Source organism: Necator americanus, chromosome IV, assembly GCF_031761385.1.
Source record: "Necator americanus strain Aroian chromosome IV, whole genome shotgun sequence".
Taxonomy (NCBI): Eukaryota; Metazoa; Nematoda; class Chromadorea; order Rhabditida; family Ancylostomatidae; genus Necator; species Necator americanus.
The window spans coordinates 29,203,137-29,224,664 of record NC_087374.1 but is presented as its reverse complement, the minus strand read 5'-3'; the positions used below and the strand labels follow the sequence as shown (position 1 = coordinate 29,224,664).

The 21,528-nt window shown below is 42.7% G+C and overlaps 7 protein-coding genes across 10 annotated transcripts in view; 4 read left to right on the top strand and 3 right to left on the bottom strand.

The window, feature by feature from the left end:
• Positions 1 to 417: 417 nt before the first annotated feature.
• On the bottom strand, positions 418 to 1,397 carry RB195_003104 (uncharacterized protein; the record flags this gene model as incomplete). Its single annotated transcript, XM_064200634.1, has 3 exons — positions 418 to 591; positions 702 to 752; positions 978 to 1,397. 3 exons carry the CDS (start codon positions 1,395 to 1,397, stop codon positions 418 to 420), a joined length of 645 nt encoding a protein of 214 aa, XP_064056515.1.
• RB195_003103 (uncharacterized protein) lies at positions 993 to 1,754 on the top strand (the record flags this gene model as incomplete). The annotated part of the gene is made up of 1 exon (XM_064200633.1): positions 993 to 1,754. The coding sequence occupies one exon, from the start codon at positions 993 to 995 to the stop codon at positions 1,752 to 1,754; it is 762 nt and encodes a 253-aa protein (XP_064056514.1).
• Positions 1,676 to 10,051, top strand: RB195_003100 (uncharacterized protein; the record flags this gene model as incomplete). The annotated part of the gene is made up of 4 exons (XM_064200630.1): positions 1,676 to 1,811; positions 2,689 to 2,747; positions 9,825 to 9,906; positions 10,008 to 10,051. 4 exons carry the CDS (start codon positions 1,676 to 1,678, stop codon positions 10,049 to 10,051), a joined length of 321 nt encoding a protein of 106 aa, XP_064056511.1.
• RB195_003102 (uncharacterized protein) lies at positions 3,473 to 3,769 on the bottom strand (the record flags this gene model as incomplete). Its single annotated transcript, XM_064200632.1, has 1 exon — positions 3,473 to 3,769. The coding sequence occupies one exon, from the start codon at positions 3,767 to 3,769 to the stop codon at positions 3,473 to 3,475; it is 297 nt and encodes a 98-aa protein (XP_064056513.1).
• Positions 3,969 to 6,531, bottom strand: RB195_003101 (uncharacterized protein; the record flags this gene model as incomplete). The annotated part of the gene is made up of 5 exons (XM_064200631.1): positions 3,969 to 4,200; positions 4,316 to 4,410; positions 4,512 to 4,667; positions 4,899 to 4,952; positions 6,448 to 6,531. The coding sequence occupies 5 exons, from the start codon at positions 6,529 to 6,531 to the stop codon at positions 3,969 to 3,971; spliced, it is 621 nt and encodes a 206-aa protein (XP_064056512.1).
• RB195_003099 (uncharacterized protein) lies at positions 9,826 to 11,627 on the top strand (the record flags this gene model as incomplete). Of its 2 annotated transcripts, XM_064200629.1 has the most annotated exons (9): positions 9,826 to 9,906; positions 10,008 to 10,161; positions 10,219 to 10,485; positions 10,540 to 10,694; positions 10,771 to 10,879; positions 10,937 to 11,088; positions 11,151 to 11,348; positions 11,401 to 11,505; positions 11,568 to 11,627. In XM_064200629.1, the coding sequence occupies 9 exons, from the start codon at positions 9,826 to 9,828 to the stop codon at positions 11,625 to 11,627; spliced, it is 1,281 nt and encodes a 426-aa protein (XP_064056510.1). The 2 variants fall into 2 exon arrangements, with proteins under 2 accessions (XP_064056510.1, XP_013296802.2); XM_013441348.2 differs by lacking the exon at positions 9,826 to 9,906 and having other exon boundaries at positions 10,062 to 10,161.
• Positions 11,628 to 19,727: 8,100 nt separating this feature from the next.
• RB195_003097 (uncharacterized protein) overlaps positions 19,728 to 21,528 on the top strand; it is a gene marked incomplete at both ends in the record, with an annotated part of 55,586 nt that continues 53,785 nt past the window's right edge. For all 3 annotated transcript variants that reach the window (XM_064200626.1, XM_064200625.1, XM_064200627.1), the window contains one exon: positions 19,728 to 19,826. In XM_064200626.1, the coding sequence (XP_064056506.1) occupies positions 19,728 to 19,826 (99 nt within the window). The remainder of the gene's footprint in view (positions 19,827 to 21,528) is intronic.

The window sequence follows — 21,528 nt, the reverse complement described above, 5'->3', positions numbered from 1 at the left end:
GAATGAGCTTCAGTGAGCGTAATAGAAACTCATATGTGGGAAGAAGAGAAAGAGTGGCCTCGCAGTAAGCTGAGAAAGAAAACTACAAGAGAAACAGTGCAAGAAATGGAGAAATGTAAAAAGCAACTTAGAGGTGTCATTGATGGGAATCCGAGATCCAGTTCCATGCTCCGTGCAAAAGGCATCAGACATCAGAGATTTGCTAGAATCAGAGGCATGCGGTTAGGCATGAATATTAAAACACCTGGTTTTGTCAATTTTCTTCAAGTTCATCTTGAACATTCTACTATGTTCGGCTTTAACAACATAACGCGGTAAGAACTCCAACCATCTAGCAGTTCTAAAAAAAAAGTTGTTGAACATCAGGGCAAAGTTTCTCTCCTGTATTTTAGCATAATGTAAAATGAAACTACCACTTCACTGGTAGGTCTGAAGCACCAATACTTGCTGATTGCTAACTTGGTTTTGTTTCTGAGGAGTCGAAAACAGAAGATTAGGTCGGCGTGTATGCCTTTGTTGCTCAAGCGGCTCATACCTAGTTTTTTGAGACGATCCTTGTAGTTGGTCACCGTTAGGTCTTCTGGCATCCTTCTGAATAACATACGGGTAAGAGTCTCTTGCACCTATTCGAGCTTTGCCGTGTAAATTTAAAATGCCGCTAGACTGGACAGTACTCTGGGATTCCAGACCACAAGTCTCACCTTAAATACAGCACGTCGTGCCTCACGATAGAGTTGGGTGCTTACTGCAGCCTGAAAATAAACTAAATGGTCCGCGGTTGTATTCCCGCAATTACACAAATAAGATACACGACGGGAAATATTCACGGTATAGACCATTGCTCTCAGTAGCTACACAGTCGAATAATATTAGGTTGTTCGGAAAGAAATGCGCGTTTGAGTTTAAAAAATTTTTTCTTATAAAAACGAAATTAAACAAGATTAATTCAAAAGATAATCTCCGTTACTATCAATGACTTGTCGCCAACGTTTATGGAAAGAATGGATTCCTCTTTCGAAGAACTCGGCCGGCTGCGATTCAAAGTAGTAGGAAATCCAGAGTTGGACTTCTTCGCGGGTTGTGAACTTTCTCTCGGCCAGGGAGTGCTGCATCGATCGGAACAGATGGTAATCGGATGGTGCCAGGTCTGGGCTGTATGGCGGATGAGGCAGGACTTCCCAGCCCAATTCCTCAATTTTTTCCAAAGTGATTTTCGCGACATGCGGACGAGCGTTGTCGTGGAGGAATTTTGTCGACGTCGTTTCGACACCTTGACGACGCAGTGCTTGATCCACGCGGTTCAAGTGATCTTCGTACATGTCCGCCGTAACTGTTTGACCCGAATCCAGAACTTCAAAGTACACCAAACCTTTGCTGTTCCACCAAACACAGAGCATCACCTTTTTGCCGTGTATATCGGAGTCGGTTTTGGAGTGCCACCGGCGTCTAACCACTGTCTTCGCGTTGCGTTGTCGAAGGAGATTCATTTATCATCTGATGTAACAACAGAGTCGAAGAAACCGCTGTTCTTGGAGCGACGAAGAAGAGTTCCGGCCATTGCCACTCGTGCTGCCTTGTTTGCGTCGCTCAGCTGGTGCGGCACCCATTTTCCGCACCTGTTCGTCTTGCCAATTGCCAGCAAATGTTCATGGATGGTAGAGTTTGAGCAGCCAAAATGTGTTGCCAGTTCTCGAGTGGTTTGGCGTGGATCCAATTCAACGACGGACTTCAACACTTGGTCATCGAAGACTTGAGGCCGACTTCCATGTTCTTCGTCCTCCAAGCTTTCATTGCCGTTTTTGAAACGCTGAGTGAGAGAAAATAACTCGTTGAGTATTTCCCTTTCCTCGTTGAGTATCTTATGGCAACTTTCTGAGATTAATGAGGTGATGGTAATGCACTGACATTAGATGAGTATCAATAATAACACGAGTGTAAATACTAGGGCTCGTGCCGATTGGTGACACAGGGTAAATGCGGCTGTGATACCACTAGCTGGTCCTAATGTGGCTACTCCAAGGTATTGCGAAATGTTGCGCGTGACCTCCACCGCAACACCAGCTATTCGATGACTAATCGATTCCGCTACTCAGGACCTCTCGGCTTCCCTCACTGAGTATATAGGGTCAATACGAAATGAAACACGAGTGCAGTGGCACGAGCGGTCGCGGCTGGAGCAACGCGGCTTTTAGCCGCTTCGCTTCGCAGCGCCACGCGAACAGCGTTTTCCGGCAATTTGCCAAGTGAGGTGATGTGACGTCATTTCGATCGATACAGGCCGCATTGTTGTTGTTCGTCGCCGTACTTTTTTCTTTTTTTTCCATCCTTCTTGAGGTAGTGCTTCAGTTTACTCCAACAGAGCTCTACAGGATTGAAAAAGATGTGATACGGTGGTAACCGCAGCACTCATACTCCTAGTTCTGCGACATATTTGCGAGCCGCATTTATGCCGCCTCGACTGCTCAAGAACATATCGAGTTGGAAGCTTACGACCTTTATTTCACTATTATATCTCGAAACGATACAATCCATGATTCCTGTAGAAGTTCAGTTTTTGTACAGTCATCTGCCACCTCAACACCTTTGGCGCGCAAGTAGTCAGCGATCTCTTGTTTTTTTTTTGAGGACGCACGTGGTATCTAGAATGGTATCCCAAGACAAACCAAATTTACAGGTCTGTTTGTTCAGTCGAGAGGCGATTCTGTGTGCCGAGACGGCTAGAAGGGAAGGAGTTGCCAGTTGTGCTGGTAGGCAGTTGACAATTATCCAACTTTTTCATAGTTTTTCTTAATATTTGTTATTTAGAATAGACAATCTCTTTTACATTCACTCCAATGTTCACACTTCTAGATTCTAGTTAATTATCACCTCTTTTATCTTTGTGTTCCCTGTTTCTTTCTATAGCCCGCTGAGCAGCCTTCACTTCTTTCCCATTCTTGTCTACTGTTCGATCATCCTTCAGTTCTTTGCAAGTAAGTCTCGGTTCTAGGTAATTTCTGTCTTTTTTCTCGAAGCTGCGCATCCTTATTGCTGCAGCTTGTCCTGTGTAGCCTCTTCATGTATGAAAGAGGACCCCCTGATATTGCTGTTGTTCAGAGGGTAATCAATGTTTTCTACGTCCTGTCTAACCCTTGTCCTTGTTCCTTGCTTATTCGCTTTATATCTTTTTATACCCATGAGGCAGTCCGGAGTGTCTTTTTATACCAGTGGTGATGCTGATAATTAATAGCCTTTCTTTTCTTCTTGTTTTCTTCGAACAAACATTAATAGCCTTTCTTTTCTTCTTGCTTTCTTCGAATAAACAATGAACAAAAAAACTAGAACCTTCCATCTCTGCTGCACAAGTCCCCTACGGCTGTACATAAACTGATTCAAATTTATCTATTTACTGTTATTATTTACTATTACTATTTATTTATCTATTTATCTTACCCATTCTGTTACTCGCGAGTGATAGGTGCGTTGTCCATGACTAGAGTAACATGGCGACCATTTGCGAAGGATTGCATATGCGGCACAGATGTCCACAACCAATCCTCAAACACCACAGAATCCATATCACGATGATAATCATTGTGAGCATCGCGGTAGCCAGTAATGAGGACCCTGCTGCAGTTAGGAACGATACATTTTCCGTCACTGCTCCAATGACAATTCCACGCTTCCCTCGTTCTTTTCCAGCTGTTTTGCCGCATGGAAACTCCTCCATCGTTGAAGCTGGTGAGAAACATGGGATATTGTTATCGTTCCATCCTCGCGTCTTCGTCATTCCTTTAAATATCCATGTCTCGTCGATTTATACGAGACATTCTCCTCTTGCACCTGCGTCATCAATGGCCTGGAGATACTGCTGCCTCTTTCGCAGCGAGTCCGGTTTCTCGAAGATGTAGTGCTGACCCTGGTTCACCTTATAGGAGAAACCAAGCACTCGAAGAAAAATGTAAAGTATTGTACGAGACATGACAAAGTCAGGATACAACACTCATTTCCTCGAGCACTTCATCTCTGGTCACATCCTTCTCCTCCTTCAGCTTGCTGTGGATGAGACGTCGGAGCATCCCTCTCCATTCTTCTCCATACTTTTCAAGTAGTTTCTCCCTTCTTGACTTCGATCGTGAAACTCCACATGCCGTGGCTGCCAGTTCTAGCCTTGCCAAAAACAGTGCCGCAACAGGCAACTCCCAAATTCTCCTCAAGGCCCTGGAAGAACCGCCTTACTCTTCTTACAATAACCCTAGATCTCTGGTCAAGAAGCGGCTTCTTAATATGTCTGGTGCTGACTTGTTGGTGAAAGCTCCCCAGGCGTGCCCTCAACGTTTGAGTAGTGAGGTTACGGATCTTCCCAGAAAGGCCACGACATGCTAACGACGACGACTTCTGCTGAATCACTTCCCCACACAGCGACGAACTCTAAAAAACAATGACACTCATGATTACTAAGAGAACATCAACCCCATAATGAAAAGAACGAAAAATTTGAGTGTTAAGAAACACTCGCGGAGTGCTCAAACGTTCCGTGGTCTGCCGTCGTCGGGGGCGGCTGCTCCGGGATCTGTTTCGTTATTCACACTTTCGTTAAAGGCGGTTTCGACGGGAGTTGTCCCATTGTCAGTCGACTCCTGCGATGTTTCCGTGCGAGGTTGCTTGACGTTGCTTGTCTTGTCGTTCTGAAAATCTTCAATCATGTGCGCAAAACCAACTTTCTTAGAAGGCAAGAAGTCTAGCAATACTAAGCGACTAATATAACAATTATAAGTTGACTAAAACTAGAAAAGCAGTAAAGGAGTTAGTTGCGTAGAAACACTGGTTGGATGAGTTGGATTTCAGAATTCATGCAAAGAGAACATGCATAAGGATGGAAACAAGTTACCCGGTGTCACGGCCGAAAAACAACTCACCTTTTCTTCATTCTCCATTTTGCGAGATAAAATACGCGAATTGTAGAGTTGTACCTTAAATCAAAAACGTATTAACATAAACATACAAACACAAACTTGAAAAAGGGCGGAACAAAGAAGATAGTAAACAACAGATAGTTAAGAGAAACTTTTGGACGGAGAAAAACGCGGTGCCGAGATACAACAAATGAAACAATAAGATGAAAAGTGTTGCAACCTCCTATAAAACAAAGTTGCAGTAGCAGAACGCACAAACAGGACACACATACACAAAACAAGACAATAATATGCGCATAACATAACAAAAATACAAGAAAAGAAACAAAAGAAACAAAATGATTAGAAAAAAAAACGCAAAAAGTACGGCGACGGACAAGAAAATGCGGCCTACACCGATCCAGATGACGTCACGTCACGTGGCAAATTGCAGAAAAACACTGTTCGGGGGGCGCTGCGGGCGACTAAAAACCGCATTGCTCCAGCCGCGACCGCTCGTGCGACTGCACTCATATTTCATGTCGTATTGACCCTACTATAGGCTGTCCGGCGTATATTGGATCGTTCACTAGAGCTCAGCGGAACCACCTCTTCGCTCGGTTATCCGATTAACTCAAATTTAGTATGCGCAGAAGCGCCCTTATACACGCCTTGGCCTGGGAAACCCCGCCCATTTGTGCGCGAACTCTGAGTCACCAATTCACCTTACCACCGATCGATTATGATGTATTAACAAATAACTAGGTAATAAGGGATAACATAACAACAAATAACTAGCTAATAAGGCATAACAACAATTAACTATGGCAATAAGGGATACTACAAGAACAAATTACTAGGTACCAAATGTACACGATGTACCTGGATGTGATAATAATGTATACAATACTCCAACAGTCGTGTGTTTTTTTTTTTGAACAGCTCCAAATTTGAAAGCCATATGCAAGAAAAGGTAAGACGAACGATTTGCATAGACGTGTGAGAACAGTTGGAATAGTGGTGTGGGTAATGCGGAATAGCCGAAAAAGGGGAGAAAATGTCTTTCTTACAATATGATCAATACGTTTTTGAAGTTGAGATTATCATGCACAAAAATTCCTGAGTCTCTTGCAGATTCACAAATTTTAAGAGTTACTCCATTCATACTACACTCAGCCTCATTCCCTTTACCTACTTCATAACCATAGACTTCTGGACTAGTTAACGCGCAGATCTCATTTCGAAGCCCAATCGGACATTTTAGCCGGTGAAGCTAGAAGTGAAGTGCGTATTTCGAAGTAGTTCTCGTGATCGTAATCGTATGCCATAAATTTTAACGTCATCGGCGTACATTTGGGCACTGACATGAGAAGAAGTTCTAGGCGCATTAGATAGGTCGATAGTGTAGATGAGATGAAAGAGAGGAGGCAGGACTTCTCCTTGTGAACTCCAATTTTGCAAGGGAACTTGGCAGAGTATTTGTGGCCAACTGACCGTCATACTTCTCATGTTAAGATAGATTACCCTATCTATAACATGGCCCCGCATTCCGAGGTACTTAAAGGTAGCATACCACGAATTTGGAGTGGTACGCATTCCAGGTGGAGTATCCGTATACGGGGTCGTACATTATGAAGACTGGGGTGGTTACGCCCATCTTTCCCTGAATCACTGCAAGCAGCCGGCCCCTGAATGCTGTTTTCTACGATGCCTTCTATTGCAGCGCGCCACCGTTGCACGCGTAGCGTCCCTTACTGCCTATCGGGGCAGTCGAATTGATTTTCTACAAATCACAGGGCGGAGGCGGCGCAAGTGGTGGAGTGATGCGATAGATGGCGATGGCGTCGTACAAAACAGCATTCTGAAGGCGGCTGTTTGCAGTGATGCAGGGAGAGGTGCGCAGAACTACCACGTCTTTAATAATCTACGATCCTGAATACAGATACTCCATGTGAAATTGGCACCACCTCAGATCCGTGGTATGCTGACTTTAGGCTTCGCAATTAATTTAGAGTGACATATTTTATCGAAGGCTTTTGACAGGTCAATGTATATTATGTCTGTCAGTTTACCTTGATTGCGGAAGTCAAGGTCAGATTGTACTTTCCTGTATAGTGGGTTATGTAAGCGATGCGATAGTCTAACTCTTCAAAAACACGGAGAGATTAAAGCTTCCAGTTGAGGTGGAAGATCCAAACAGAAAGCGCGAGAAAATCAAAAACGAACAAATTTTGCGAGACCCTCATAAACCTTTCTGCAGAATCTGAGATAAACATCCAAACATGAGGAGTATTGATCGAAAACAGTAAACCAGTCAACGCCGGAAATATAATTGTTCAAAGAAAAGTAATAAGCAGTGAAAAAGTTGGGCATCGGAATTCTTGAAGCTGACATAGATACAGTTGTTTCGAAATGGACAATTACGTGGTCGGATGAAGCTAGCAGTGGAAGAAGTTTAGCATCAAGAGTGTCAGTGCTGGACGTAAGGAGAATGTCAGAAACCCTATCAGTGTAGGCAGATTCACGTTGAGCACAAAACCGACTTCGGTGAAGAAATCTAAGAAAAGCGATGAAGATGAGTTGAAAACTATGGAGTTAGACCGGTCTACATGCAGATTGAAGAATAATCATGATATATAATAATGGGCTTATTGTGTCAAGTGTGTGTGTGTGTGTGTCAGCCACGAAATTCGGAAAGTGGGGTGCGACGGGTCCACTGGCATCGGATTGGTGCGCCAGCGCCAGACAGGTATAAAAGGGGATGTGACGGGTCCCAGGGCATCGGATTGGTGCGCCGGCGTCAGATACCTGTAAAGTGGGTTCCGACGGGTCCCGCGGCGTCCAAACGTGCGCATACCTTCGTGTGCGTGTCGCAAAAGGTAAGTGGGACATTGTAGCCATTTCATAGTCGTGGCCACTAGGCGCGTTGCTTTTCACCTTTATGACTCCTTTGCGCGTCTATTTCCCTGCACGTTATCCTCACGTTGGTAACACGCTTTCTTCAGAAAGTGGAAACACCCAAGCAAACGGCTGCTTAAATAGTAGCGAACAGATTACATTATCTGACGTTAGCTTTATCAGTAGGAAGACGTCTTTAACGTCATTTTATGCTAAAACATCATTCTTTGATAACTGTTGGGAGAAACAGGAGGAAAAACTACCAGTCCAGAAGTCTGGCTTTAGCCGAACGTCCACGTTTCGCGACTCCATCTGGATGCTTTTGACTCAAATATACAGAGGGGTCCCGTTTCTCCTATATAATCGTCACCACACGCCCTACGATACACCACTTCTGATACCATGCAGTCACCCTCTTTTCCGCACGGGAGAACTATGGAGCTGGAGGTTGTGCATAGTCAGCGGTACTGTTCTGGACTGTCCGCTACATTGGATAGTCGAAAGGGTTGTTATGTCGGTCGAATAACACAGTCGGATTTTCACACCATGTTTTTTCCCAGTTGTGAACTGGGAAAAAACATGGTGTGAAAATCTGACTGTCGTGGAAATATCCAGTTTGTATCCGGAAGAGATGGTGATTGCATGCAAATAGAAGTGGTCTATTTTGTAAGTCGGGCGGTGAAGATAATATAGGGGAAACGGGAAGCCCGCTGTGAATTCGTCTAGGAGGTCAAGGAGCATCTAAATGGACTTGAAAAAATTAAACTCCCTCTCTACCTCTCAAAGCACCGTAGAATACGTCATGAAAAGTTCAAAACAGAAGTGAAAGTTACGATACTACCCTTCGGGACCAAGATCATAGCACTCAGGAGACTAGAGGCATTTAGGATAACTCCCACTATTCCGAAACAAATAAAAAGGACGAGTGCATTGCAATCACAAACGAAGTTGCCGCACATCAAGATCTCTGCGGGTTTTGATCTACGAGGCGGGGTTAAATATATGTATACCTAAATCCGTATCATAAAGGTGTTGTTACCTCAACGGTGACGATGATGTGTAGATGTGCACGTAATCGTTTTTTCTCGAGGTGAAGTAAATTTTGATGATAATGGTAGATAGATGTGATAGGCTGACATCACAGTGATATTCACCCCGTATAATTCATAGGACCTCCTACTGACTGCGCTACACCCGTCGAATAAGAATCATATGGGGCGTGTCTGCACGACCGATCGATTGTTCGATTCCGGGCTGGTACCAACCGTGGCTTTGATCCCTCCGGGGTCGATAAATTGGTACCAAACTTGTCTGGGATGGTAAAAGCATTGACTTGATACATCGACATGATCCCACAACTAGTTCTATTCGCTAGCCATGGGTTCGTAAACCTCAAACGATTCTGAATTGAAGTGAACGCATTCCAAGCGGATTGATTAGTGCCAGGCACTTTATCCTTTATACTCTAATTTCTATTACATGGTGTAGTTACACTGTTAAAAAATAAAGTTGAATAAATAAGTGATGTCTGTCACATTTCTCAATATTCAAGCCGTGATTTTACTTTTTATACTTTACTAATTGCGATGTATGTAATAGTGATATAAAGTTACAAGAAAGAGGTAAAGTTCAATTCAGTTTACAATTTCATAGCTTATCTGATCGTTTTCAAACTTGCTGGTGTTCCTGTGCAGCCTACGACGAAACTTGTCTGAGAACGAAAGTATGTCGTACGAGAGATGTGCCATATGATAAGTTTTCATTTCTGGAATTCCGCCGAGATCTTGCGAGGTCTGAGATATAAAAGAGGTCCACGTTTCTCCGAAACACAGTTGTCACGTAGTATCCGCTCACTCATTTCTCGACAAGAATTTCTTTGCTGAATTTGCTAAATCTCTTTAGTTTTAATAGAAGAAATCACTCGTTATTTGCATTTAAAAACTATTCATTTGAATTCTCCTAACAACTAAAACTACTATTTCTAAAAGTCATCTGTGAAAAATTGTAAAGTAATCATAATTAATGTTGAACCAATGAATGCTCATGTCTCAGAATGGAGGGCAAGTGTCCACCGATGCTACATCGATCCTCGAATCTAGCGATTTTCCTCTCAGGAACCGCATTCGTCGGGATGGTAAGGGTCCAGTCAATCAATGATAGTGGAATTGGTTTTTTAATCGTACCTCTATCATTCCGCGCCATTCCATATGTAATCCTTAGTGCTTTCCTTTGCAGATGGTTTCAATGCCAGTGTTGTTTACAATTATGAACAACATTGAAGAAGAATTAATGGAATCACGTGTCACCTACGAAGAAATGTCAAATCTGATGTGGAAGGACCTTATGAGTGAAGGCGAACATGTGCGCAGAACTCAAAGGCAGGCATCATGTGAGGAAACACATTATTTGCCGTGAGATCTAAGATTTTTATCCGTCCTATTTGCAGATAACGCCGCAACGGGACCGCTTTCATCTGCATCTGGTGGAGTGAGCTCCGGGACCTTAGGAGTTAATGGAGGAACATCTGGTGGTGTGAACTCTGGCAGACCTGGAGGTAATGGCGCAGCATCCGGTGGCGCGAACTCTGGCGGGTTTGGAGGTAACGGCGGAACATCTGCGGGTGTGAGAGGCGGAGTTGCAAGCTCTTCAGCCGGTGCCGCCAGGGCGTGTCCGGCAGGACCAAAAGGATCCCCTGGACCCAAAGGAGCACCTGGTAAGAACATCAAACATTACATAACGAATGTTGTTTTAAGTGATTTTTTGTCAGGACAAAATGGATTTGATGGAATACCCGGAAAACCCGGTGTGTCTGGAAATGGGGCAGGATTTGATGCGTCTGGTGGGCTTGGTTGCCCACCTTGTCCACCTGGACCACCTGGGTTGGCAGGCTACAAGGGAATGAGAGGACCTCGTGGACCTAAGGTTTGTACCAAATTTATAATGAGACTATTCTTTTCTGAATATAAGGAAATAACACCGATGTGCCAAAACTTTCTAGGGAAACAAAGGACCTCCTGGAAGCTCTGGCAACGAAGGATCTCCGGGAGAGGAAGGTCCGGAAGGAGATCGCGGTCATCCTGGACCATCTGGAGCACCTGGAGAAAGAGGTTGTTATTTGATTATTTGAGACCTACTGGTTCTGAAGCTGAGAACAATACGTGAAGGTCCTCCCGGAGAATCAGCCGTTGGGTTTGCCAAAGGAGCTCCTGGTCCTCGAGGAGATATGGGACCATCTGGACCAGCCGGAGATGAAGGTCTTCCTGGAGAACGCGGAGATGATGCCAAGCCAGGACCTCAAGGACCTCAAGGACCTTTGGTAATATAGAATTATCAATGTTTACATAAAATTGGTGCAGACGAAAGCAATTTGTTTTTCAGGGAGCTCCTGGAGAACCAGGTCCAGACGGGTTCCCTGGTCTCCCTGGACAATCTGGTGGTGCCGGTTCTGATGCTGAATACTGCCCATGCCCCGATAGATCCAAGAAAGGAGAATATATTGCACCAGCTGTCCCCAGCTACAATGCCGGTGCAGGAGCTCCTCCTCCCAGTTACAACGCTGGTGCAGACGGCGGAGCGGTAAGATCAAATATGCCTGAGAATAACATCAAGACTAAATTATAACTTTCAGTCGGCAGACGCTGCAAGACCTTCAACTCCAGTGGTTTCAGAAGGCGGCGGATCAGCAGCGCCAACCAACGGTGGCGGTAGCTATCCTGCAAACCGTAATAGAAAGGTATGGAATAAAAAATTTCCAAAGAAATTCCAGTATTGCCCATCACATCAGCTCTATTTCAGGCACGCGTCAACAAGCAGGCCCTGGCTCGCGCTCTCCGCAGAAAACTGGTCCTTCTTTAAGGATGTTTTTCGAGAAGCGGTAGCACCGCAGTCGTGTGCCATGCAGTTTAAAATAAATGTTCAGCACAAAACACCTTTTGGTAACAACTCTACAGAGAATGAAAAACACATCGTGGAATTAAATTGGACAAATATTTTCATCTTCTCTTTATATTCTAACCTTATACTCTACAACCTCAACGACAAAAACTATGACCTACCGAATGAAGTTGCACTTATTGCGGCAGCCGGAATTAAGTTCCGAAACTTCATTCTCTATCAGCAAAATGGAGAATAAGCAAAATTATGATAAAAACCGAATGATTCGAGCAATGCGTGAACAGATATTCGTGGATTGCGAATCCGAATTTTGCGAATGCGAATTTTGAACCATTTTGTAGTGAAATGTTTCGTACAGAACACTAGAAGTCAAATGAACTTGAACCCTCAACGCTCAGCAGTTCACCCCATCGATTCTAAACATCCAAACATCGTTCTTGAGAAGTAGAGCATCACAGATTGTTCGTCATGGGACCCACAATGAAACAAGAGAAAACACTTTTGTGTTTGCTGTGGACGCTCTTCACAATGTTTGTCTAGGGGGCGGGTTTGCCATCCATGCGCTTCAGCTCACAGAAATCTCTCATCCTCAAATCTTCGCCAAGTTTTCCACTTCTGCTCACAGTTTAACAGATTGTAGTGATGTTTTTCACGAAGTTTACGAGAAAAATTACGAATGGGACTTACATGCACACTTTGCCAATATTTCTTTTAAGGAAATGGGAACCAATATTTGCCGTAGTTCATTGTTTCGGCATTTTCCAAAACATTCACCTTAATGGAGAGCACTTTTAAACTTATTCAAATGATAAATTTAGTTAGAAATAACAAAGAATTCCACGTTTCCTGAACATTCCTGAACAAGTAATGAGCCAATCAAAGTCTTTATTGACGAGGCAAGTCATCGACGTTTTTCTCGTCTGTCACACCTTATCTCTAATCTCATCTACGAGACGATATCAGATGGTGACGTAGTGAATTCTCATGCACTACTCCATCCAATTCAGTGCTATTCCTATTTTCTACTCTTTTTTTGCCAACTACTCTTAGTATTTTGTTTGTGCGGAAATCTCTGATAAACTCGTTCCAGTATACAATATGCCCTTTTAGTCGCGGATAATCCCAAAATGATTGAGTGATTCACTTAGTTACTCTCATTTACTCTTGTAAAAGACATGAATCCCAAAATAGAGCAGAAATTAGTTTCAGCAGATATTCTGTCATCCAACAACAACAAACAACTAATCCTAGGCCAGAATTCAGTTCACTTCCAGAAAATATTTTGATTTATTGGAGACAGCTAACCAGCAAGGAAAAGGTGGAGCTCTCACTCTCCTCTTAACGTATTGGTAGGGAAAAAGAAAATCAGAAAACACGTATAATTGATATCTATTTTTGGACCTTTCTATTTTCAAAATACATGTCAAACTTTCATTAATTCAATTATTAATGTTTTAAAATTTTGAACGCTGTTGTCGTTTGTTTATGTTAAAATTTACTTTTAATTTTATGCACCAGTTGTTCATGATCACAATCCAACACTGATTTTTCTTACGTTCGTCTCCTACAGGTGTATATTCCACGAATTTCACCTATAAATAGCTTACGATTACTATCTAGCGTGTAAATCCTGTGGTTCGCTAAAACGAATCACCTGGTTATCATATCCTATTCAATTCTGATGAGGAAAAGAGTATGTTATGGGAAAAAATGTTGAACTCGTGTTCAGCTTCCAACGACCTGGGACCACGGGTCCCGGGTGGGCTACGCCTATATGGGGTCGTAGATTGTGTGGAAGAGGGTGATTCCGTTCATCTCTTCCTAATCGCCCTAAGAGACGGCTCGGAAGATGAGGCTTCGAGCGTTCCGAGGCGCTGTTGATTACGAAGAGTTGTTTTGGAGCGCGCCAGCCTTGTGCACGCGCCGCATCTTCCCGACCGTTTTTACGGCAGTTAGGAAGAAATGGACGGAATTGCCCTCTTCTCCATAATCTTCGAACCGGTATAGGAACTCTCCACCTAAAATCCGTACCACCTCAGATTCGTGGGGTGATACCTTTGATTCTACTACCCTCTTCCACACAATCTACGACTCCGTATAGGCATAACCTACCTGTAACCCCTATCACCGCCTATTCGTGGGGCGATGCCAAACAACTAGCTGATCAACTTCGCTGTTCTGGAAATCTAACGTAAGGTCCATCTCCCGCGTTTCTCTCCAGACAGTTGGTCGTGCAAAATCGAAGAAATAGAATAGAAAAAGCACTGGCAAACCTACTATAAATGCGAATAGAGTCCTGATAAAATCGAAACTACTAAATATGACCTTTAATTGAAAACACCCAGGTTCAGAGACAGTATGTCACAGACGAGCAGGACGTCGGTGAACCTGCACCCAGCAAAAGCGAGCTGTGCTCCCAAAGAGCTTATCAACACAGTTAAACAACGTCATCGGCTGATGAATACATTAAAAGCCAGTGCATCCGTTCTTGCTGCGAGTTGAACGTGTGTCAGCGGTGACTGAGCATAGAATGTCTTCCTTTTCGATCGACCAGGATAAATTCAATTCTTTTCCTGATATTAAGGTCATGATAGGATAAAGTCAAAATGTCTGGCGATGATCAATTGGTCTGAGATGCATGAATATGCATTTGATTTCGATTCAGAATAGTTTAAGGTTTATGAACACGTATCTGGTTTATACAATAATTTGTGGGCCACCAAGTCAGTGTCGATATCTTCAAAAACTAGTCAGCTACCAGTTTATCGACTTGAAAAATGAAATCATAAGGTCGCTCCAGGGCGGTGTCGGATCATCGACTGCACTGGCGATGATTTACACATTAACCACCTTAGCATAACCGTGATTAGACAATGAGCGCAATGAGTTCCAACATTAACTCACATTCTAGAAAGCTTAGTTGTGCTCTCCAATATCTACCACTTGACGGAAATACAGTCGTATTTCTTGGAAAACACACACTCGACGAATGAAGCACATTTTTTCTTCCTTTTTTTCACCGCTTTTCTTCAAACCTTGGAAATATCTGCGGAGCTAGTTTTTCTTCCTCTGACTACAATGAAGCTGGTCTGCTCTATTTAAACCAACACGAATTTACGTGGATACATCATTTATAAGCCACGCATTGATTTCCTAAAAAATTATCTGCAAAAGCAGGTTGCAGTTGAAAAATAAAAATCGAAGCAACACAATTTTTTTAGGATCTCAATATTTGATACCTGTGGACTCCTCGTTTAAGTGAAAGATCAAGTAGAATCAATGGAAAGATTAAATTAAAAAATCAAAAGAACGTACAACTACGTGCAAGTTTACCATTGTGACGATTATCCGAGCGCACTATGATCTGTTCACCGTGGGTGTTTCTAGCACTTCGTCTCTTATAGCATGGATCTCTTATTCAGAAAAAGAATACAATCTCTCAAATTTTCAAAGCGAATTAGTATCCGAGCAAAATAAATCTATTTACAGAATGTGTCTTGCTTTTTGATTTCGGGTCAGTTGTAATTTTCATCCGGAAGATCACATCTGCGAATGAAAGACCTATTAATAAAGCTGCGCTCGTTACTCTCTTCATATCTCCTCTCAAAAATGAGATCACAATGTGAAATAATTTGTCATACACATCACTCCGGCTCTCCGATGAGAGCCATAGCGCCATCAACCACTTGCTTTAGTAATTAAAGCACTTCAACCTATCAGAGATCTCGAAAGTATCTGACGAACCAAACTGCTCGGGATGCGACATCACTTTTTGACGGCATTTGCAAATAGTTATGATTTAAGGAATCGCATTGGTCTATCCAATGGCTTACAGGGCCAGACGATGCATAAAATACGCGTTTTTATCCTCTCAGATAAGTATGGTACTAAGTGCTCGATCCTGAAGGAACAACACCATTTGTTGGATCGCCAGTGCTCTTACCGACTCTGCTACAACACAGTCAAGCTTCTCCATCACGGTTGATGGTGTTGTCCAAGTTTCCGATCAGTGCATCACGATAGGGCGAATTGCGGAATGAGGTCAACTCGCAGCGTGACTTCTTTGGCGATGGGCGTCGACCACAAGCACTTGGTCACAGAGTTGAATGCCGAATTAGCTTCGACATTCTTGCTGGTGGACGGACAATGTTTTGGCTGTAGGTGATTTTGGTACAAGGTTCTCCTCATGCTGCAACGTCACACTACAGGCCTGCTGGAAGAGAGATTGACCAAAGCACGTGCCTATGTGTTAAAACCACATCACCGGGATACTGGTCAACTGTTTCTCGCATAATTTCATCGACGGCAAAGCTCAAGAGAAAGGTTCCCGCTGCAGCCCTTTGTCTCACTCCAGTTTCCACTTCGAACGTAAAGTAAATCTAGCTGGTGATCAAACTGCACCAGTTGTGCTACTATTCCTGTCGCTAATTGGGCGTACAATCATTACTATATGTGAAAAAATGGGCGGGATTAAGCAGTCGGTAAGAAGTTCCGCTGTGGCTGCTAGATGATCACCCGGAGATTCGATCCCGCCCTCGTGTCAAACAAGCCTTTCATACTTTTGGGGTTGATAAATTTGTACCAGACTTGCCTGGGAGGATAAGAAGACTGACTTGATACATTAGCTGGCGCAGGTCATTGTACAGGCTAGTTACGCGTTCGTAAATCTCAAAAAAACGGACCTTATCCTTTTATCACTTATGTATGGAAAATGTAGAGGATAAAGGATAAAAAGTCTGGCGTTAATCAATCCGTTTGGAATGTGCCGCCACGTTCACTTCAATTCAGAATCTTTTGAGGTTTACGAAGGCCCAACTGGCCTATATAATGGCTTGCGGGGGCAGCCGATGTGTCCAGTTAATGTTTTTATTTTTTTCTCCCAGACACGTCTGGTACATATTCATCGAGCCAGGTGGGATGAAAGGCTTGGCGAACCCTAGGGCGGATTTGAACCTCTGATCGATCGTGCAGGCAGCGGACCGCAACACTATGGAAAACTAACCCGTCCCTATGGAAAATTTTACAAATATTGCATGTATTGTTTTCTAGAATCCCATCGATACAAAGCGCATTGGGAAGACGGCCCCAATGAGGAGAGTCAAAACTGGCTACGAAGCGCAGAAGAGCTACCTACGGAGTCGAATACCGTTGCCACACGTCGATCACTCTTTTGACAACAAATACCTGCTCAGTCGTCGATCGACTCGACGAAAGCTGGCTTCTACATCATGACGGATGTTTGATTAGCCGATACATCCTATGATCCGCTCCAAAATCTTGTATATTACACACAGCAGTGATATTCTTCGGTGATGATTGGATTCAGTGACGTCTCCATATAGAGCAATATGATAGCGTGCCTCCACGAGTCAGGTATCCTTATAGAACGGATAACCTCCTCAAGAATCTCAGAAGGAAGAGATTTTAGCATCCGGCAGCAGTGCAGAGGCGCGTACGGACGACGTTGATCCAAACTCCTCCACCAGGTCATTGTTGTCAGCCGTCACAGCTACTTCGTAGCCTTTTCTTTTTCTTCCATCAGTGTAGATGTAGATGTAGATGGTGTAGTGATAGTGGATGCGTATTTCCGTGATGCGTATTTCCTGCAATGCAGCAAACAGTGCATGCAAATATCGCGATGGTCTAGACAGAGTGGCTTGTTAGAGTTCACTTGACAAGGACCTGCAGTTCAGCATTATGGAACAGATGCTTGTTACCAAAGAATCCGTGTTCCCCTCAGACATTTGATTAATCAGAGTTCGGGTTCTGGCAGGATGCTGGACGACAATAAAGGATGATGGAGTTTTGCCTCATAACCGTGCGGGTTATATATCTCGTACACTCCTAAGGCGCATACTCAGATCCTTGATTGCGTTTAGGAAAAAAGATGACCCTGCACCTTATATTGGTATGACTGTTACCCGCCGCGTGCAAGTAGCAACCAGACCACGGTTTCGTTCAACACACGGTCCCACGTAAGCACTAACTTAGCCTGATAGGGTATTGTTAGCAATTTTGGCTACGGTACACCAAATATGTGTCTGTGTGGTTGTCCCTACACTCGCTGACAATTATAACTGGCAAATGAGGTTTTATTTCCGATAGGTATTGATTAAAGATCGAGGGATTTTGGCCGTCATTAGGGTCAAAATGCCGATTGTCAATAACAATCAATACCGTGATCGTCATTGAGAACTTTGACCTCAAAATAGAGCGGTAACTTATAAAGAAAATATGATATTCCTATGTACAAAAAAAAATTATGGGAATAGAATTCAAAAAGAACAATGAACACAAAATTTGTTCTTCACAATAAACACACGTTCTCTGAATTCTTTATCTCTGTGTGAAACCTCAAGAAGTCCTCCTGCAAGAGTAGCTTTCATCAATTATTTATTTATTTATTTCCTAATACATAAAAAATTTTAATATGAATTTATTTAATAGAGTAACATCTGTTACTATATATAGTTCATGTCTTGAAAACAAGAAATACTCATTTTCTACGCAGAATTAAAAGTTGAATGGAAGAAGAGTAAAAAAGGAAAAAAATACCGTTATATCGTCTTTATTGTAATTCCTTCCTTCAGAAAATAAAGGAACCGCATAGTCATTGGCGTAAAAATCAGGGACTTTCATTCTAAGTCGCTGGATCTTTTGCCTATCTCCGGATGATCATTACCATATCTTCAGATGATGTGTTTTCATCCTTTCTTCTGTAATGTATGGATGTACATACATATTAATTTCTTTCCTCCGGAGGATAAGTACTATGGAAATGAAAGCATGGACGATTTTTTTTCTTCTAGCAGTGCTAACCGCTGGTTCGTTTCCTGACGCAACCTCAGTGCAATGGCACTTCGTTGCAGGACCTAGCCGTTTGTTGCTTGAACATTTCCAGCACTAGGCACGAGTTGATTCGCTACATGATACTTTTGTTTGCGGTCAAATTGTTATCGGATAGGAATGCACTCGATCCAAGTCCATTTATCCGCAGCAATTCGTTTATCCAGCTGGATAAATAAGTTGGACATAGGCTCGAGACGCTGTCCTTACGGAGGAGACATGTGAGACATGCGTCAAAGATTTGAAGTGTTGAAGATCAAACATTTTTTTCATCGATTTATACCAGAAAATATAGAGGAAATTACCCTTAGGCAGGAGTTCAAATCCTCATTGATCTTAACAACGTTAGTACCGCTGAAAAACGTATACTCTTTTCTCTCCTCCTCTTTTGAAGTTCATCTCCTTGAGTGAAGCAATTTAAAGCAGTGATAGTAACGAGATACGATAAAAGGTCGACTTGGAGATGCTTTGTTTGAATTCGTGCATTTTTTTCACTGTGTAAGATCTCGTTAATGGGAAGAAAATGCTGCTTTTCTGGGATTTTCTCTTGAAAAGCTTGAGAAAGAGGATTATTTAGGACTTATTGCATCATCGTACGAAATAGCTGTTCTCTTAGCTTCTTCATCTTGTTCCTAATTTCTGTTGTGCTACATATTGCAGCAGAGAGTTCTTCCCCGCACATTTGTCTTCTCATAGCTCCTGTGAAATCAACAAAATGAGCTAAACGTTGGATAACCAAGGGAGATGAGTGGGTCGGCATGCAAGTCGGCAAGATTTCTCATCGTACGATGACTGTTTTCGTTGTAAAAATAAAAATCACTATGAGTAGTTGACGTAGTTGTAACGTACGACGAGCTTCACAACTTCTCTCCGAGAGATTATCCAGATTTAGTGGTCCTCACGCAGGAATCAGGACACGAATAGGCCATTATCCGTCGAGCGCTGCAATCACATCCCTGAAAATTGCACATGGATTGATCGCAAAGTGTATGAGAATCAATAATCTGCTCGGGGATTTGCTGCTACTGCTGCTACTGCTGCTGTGTGCTGTTGAGACTGCTGCGGGTGGTGGGAGGGAGGAGAGGAGGGCAGAGGCATGGGGCAGGCGCAAATTCATTCTCGACGCCCCCTTAACGGAACACTTCGGCCCAGGGTTTCGACCCTTTTGCACTTCATACACCACATCAACGACACATCATCATCAACAACAACATCATGGAGACGGTCACCGTCCGTATGGCTAGAAGCGATCGCGGCACCTCGTGGGGTTTCGGAGTCACCGAGGCGCCGAATCGCGACGTTGTCATCGTCAATGTAAGTCTTACTTTTTTCGCCAGTGGTAATCTGTCTTTTCATCGAATTTGAATCATTTTTGTTCTCTCTGGTGAGTGAGATCGCAAGTTCTCCTCGCCCGTTCAAATCGCGCTTGACGTTTGATGTGATGAAACCTCACAACTGAATCGTTTTAACCAACAAAAATCAATACTTCTGTAAAATTTCTCATATCTTATTCAGTTAAAGGCTGTCTTCTTGCTGTTTCTACCGAACTCATCTCATTCTCCTATAAATTAGGCTGTTTCTTCACTTCAAATCTTTCTTACCTGAGAATAGAATTTCATTTCGTGACATTTTCCTTGACACAGTGGATCTATGAAGAAAAACTTGATTTTAAGAGAATATTTCGCAGCAGATCATAGCGAAGAAAATTCCTCTATGAAGGTTTTGAAGTTCAAATTGGAGCATTATTTGCAATATTCACGGCACAGTAGCAAATTCCTGATGATTTTTTGACTTTGATAGATTAGTGAAGGAAACGGGATAGAGATAAAACACAGACGATGATTACAAAATTTAACTCCCATAATATTTTGTACAATACATCAATTATGTTAAAAAGTTTTTTTCATACAGACATCCCGAGTAATTTAATCGATGCTGGAGTTTTAGAGTTGGTGCCAGAAATTTGCCGGGCAATTTTTATCTTGATCATTAATTTTTTTTTCACGAACTTATGAAACAACCACAATTTACCTTAAATTGACTCATCTTTACGCATTATAAAACTCACAATGCCGGGAATAATCCGATGTTGACTGAAAATTTTCGCTTCTTTCAACTCTATTGGAATCATTGAATAATTTTGCTTATGTTCTCCTAGAAGATTTCTGTGACACTTGCCAGTTTGCTGGAAACTTCGTCGAATTAATTTGCAATTAGTGTATATCTTGTGATTGCTTTCGCTTTTGAATGACCTCCTCCACATCCTTGTTATCGTTCCTCTGTTGAGCATTCAATCCTGAACAATTTTATTTTATTGCGTTTTTTCCCAGTCCCAGAAAATCGATCAACGGTTCTCGAGACCACAGTCATGCTGAGTGTAACTTGTACAGCCAGTTACGTGCGTTTACTTGGCCGAACACTAATTTTTATTTTAACAATCAATGAGCAACTCATTCACAGCCTTAAGGATGATTCAACATCTGTTTAGATGGATTTCTGAGTTTTTTTTTTTCTGAGAAATTATGACCCCTCCTTGGGAAGAATCTACTGCTTAACCCAGACTGATCTTTTTTTCGAGACTTTTCACATTGAACAAAAATCATGGATTAAATTCTATAAGTCAATCAATGCTTATCGATTTCACTGCTGTTCGAATGTTCAGTCTTCAACTGCAAATTCTTCATATACACTAGCTGAATAAGTTATTTTTATCTTACCGATATGTCTAAAATACAGTATCCCACAGAATTGATGGTTTCGGAATCTCCCACGAATACATGAGGTCAGGGGTGTACTTTACGAGTATGAGCTCGGACACGCTCAATCCCTCCTAACATTTCAAAAAAAAGAACGGTGTGAAAAACGCCTTTTTTCCAACGAATTCTCCTACGAATCACCTAACAACGTGCCACGTTTGCGAAAACAGTTGATGAGCTGCTGACACTGTCTCTCAAACTCTTGCCGGCCGACACTGCGCGTACGCCAGCTTTCGCAGACATAGCACGTTGTTAGGTGC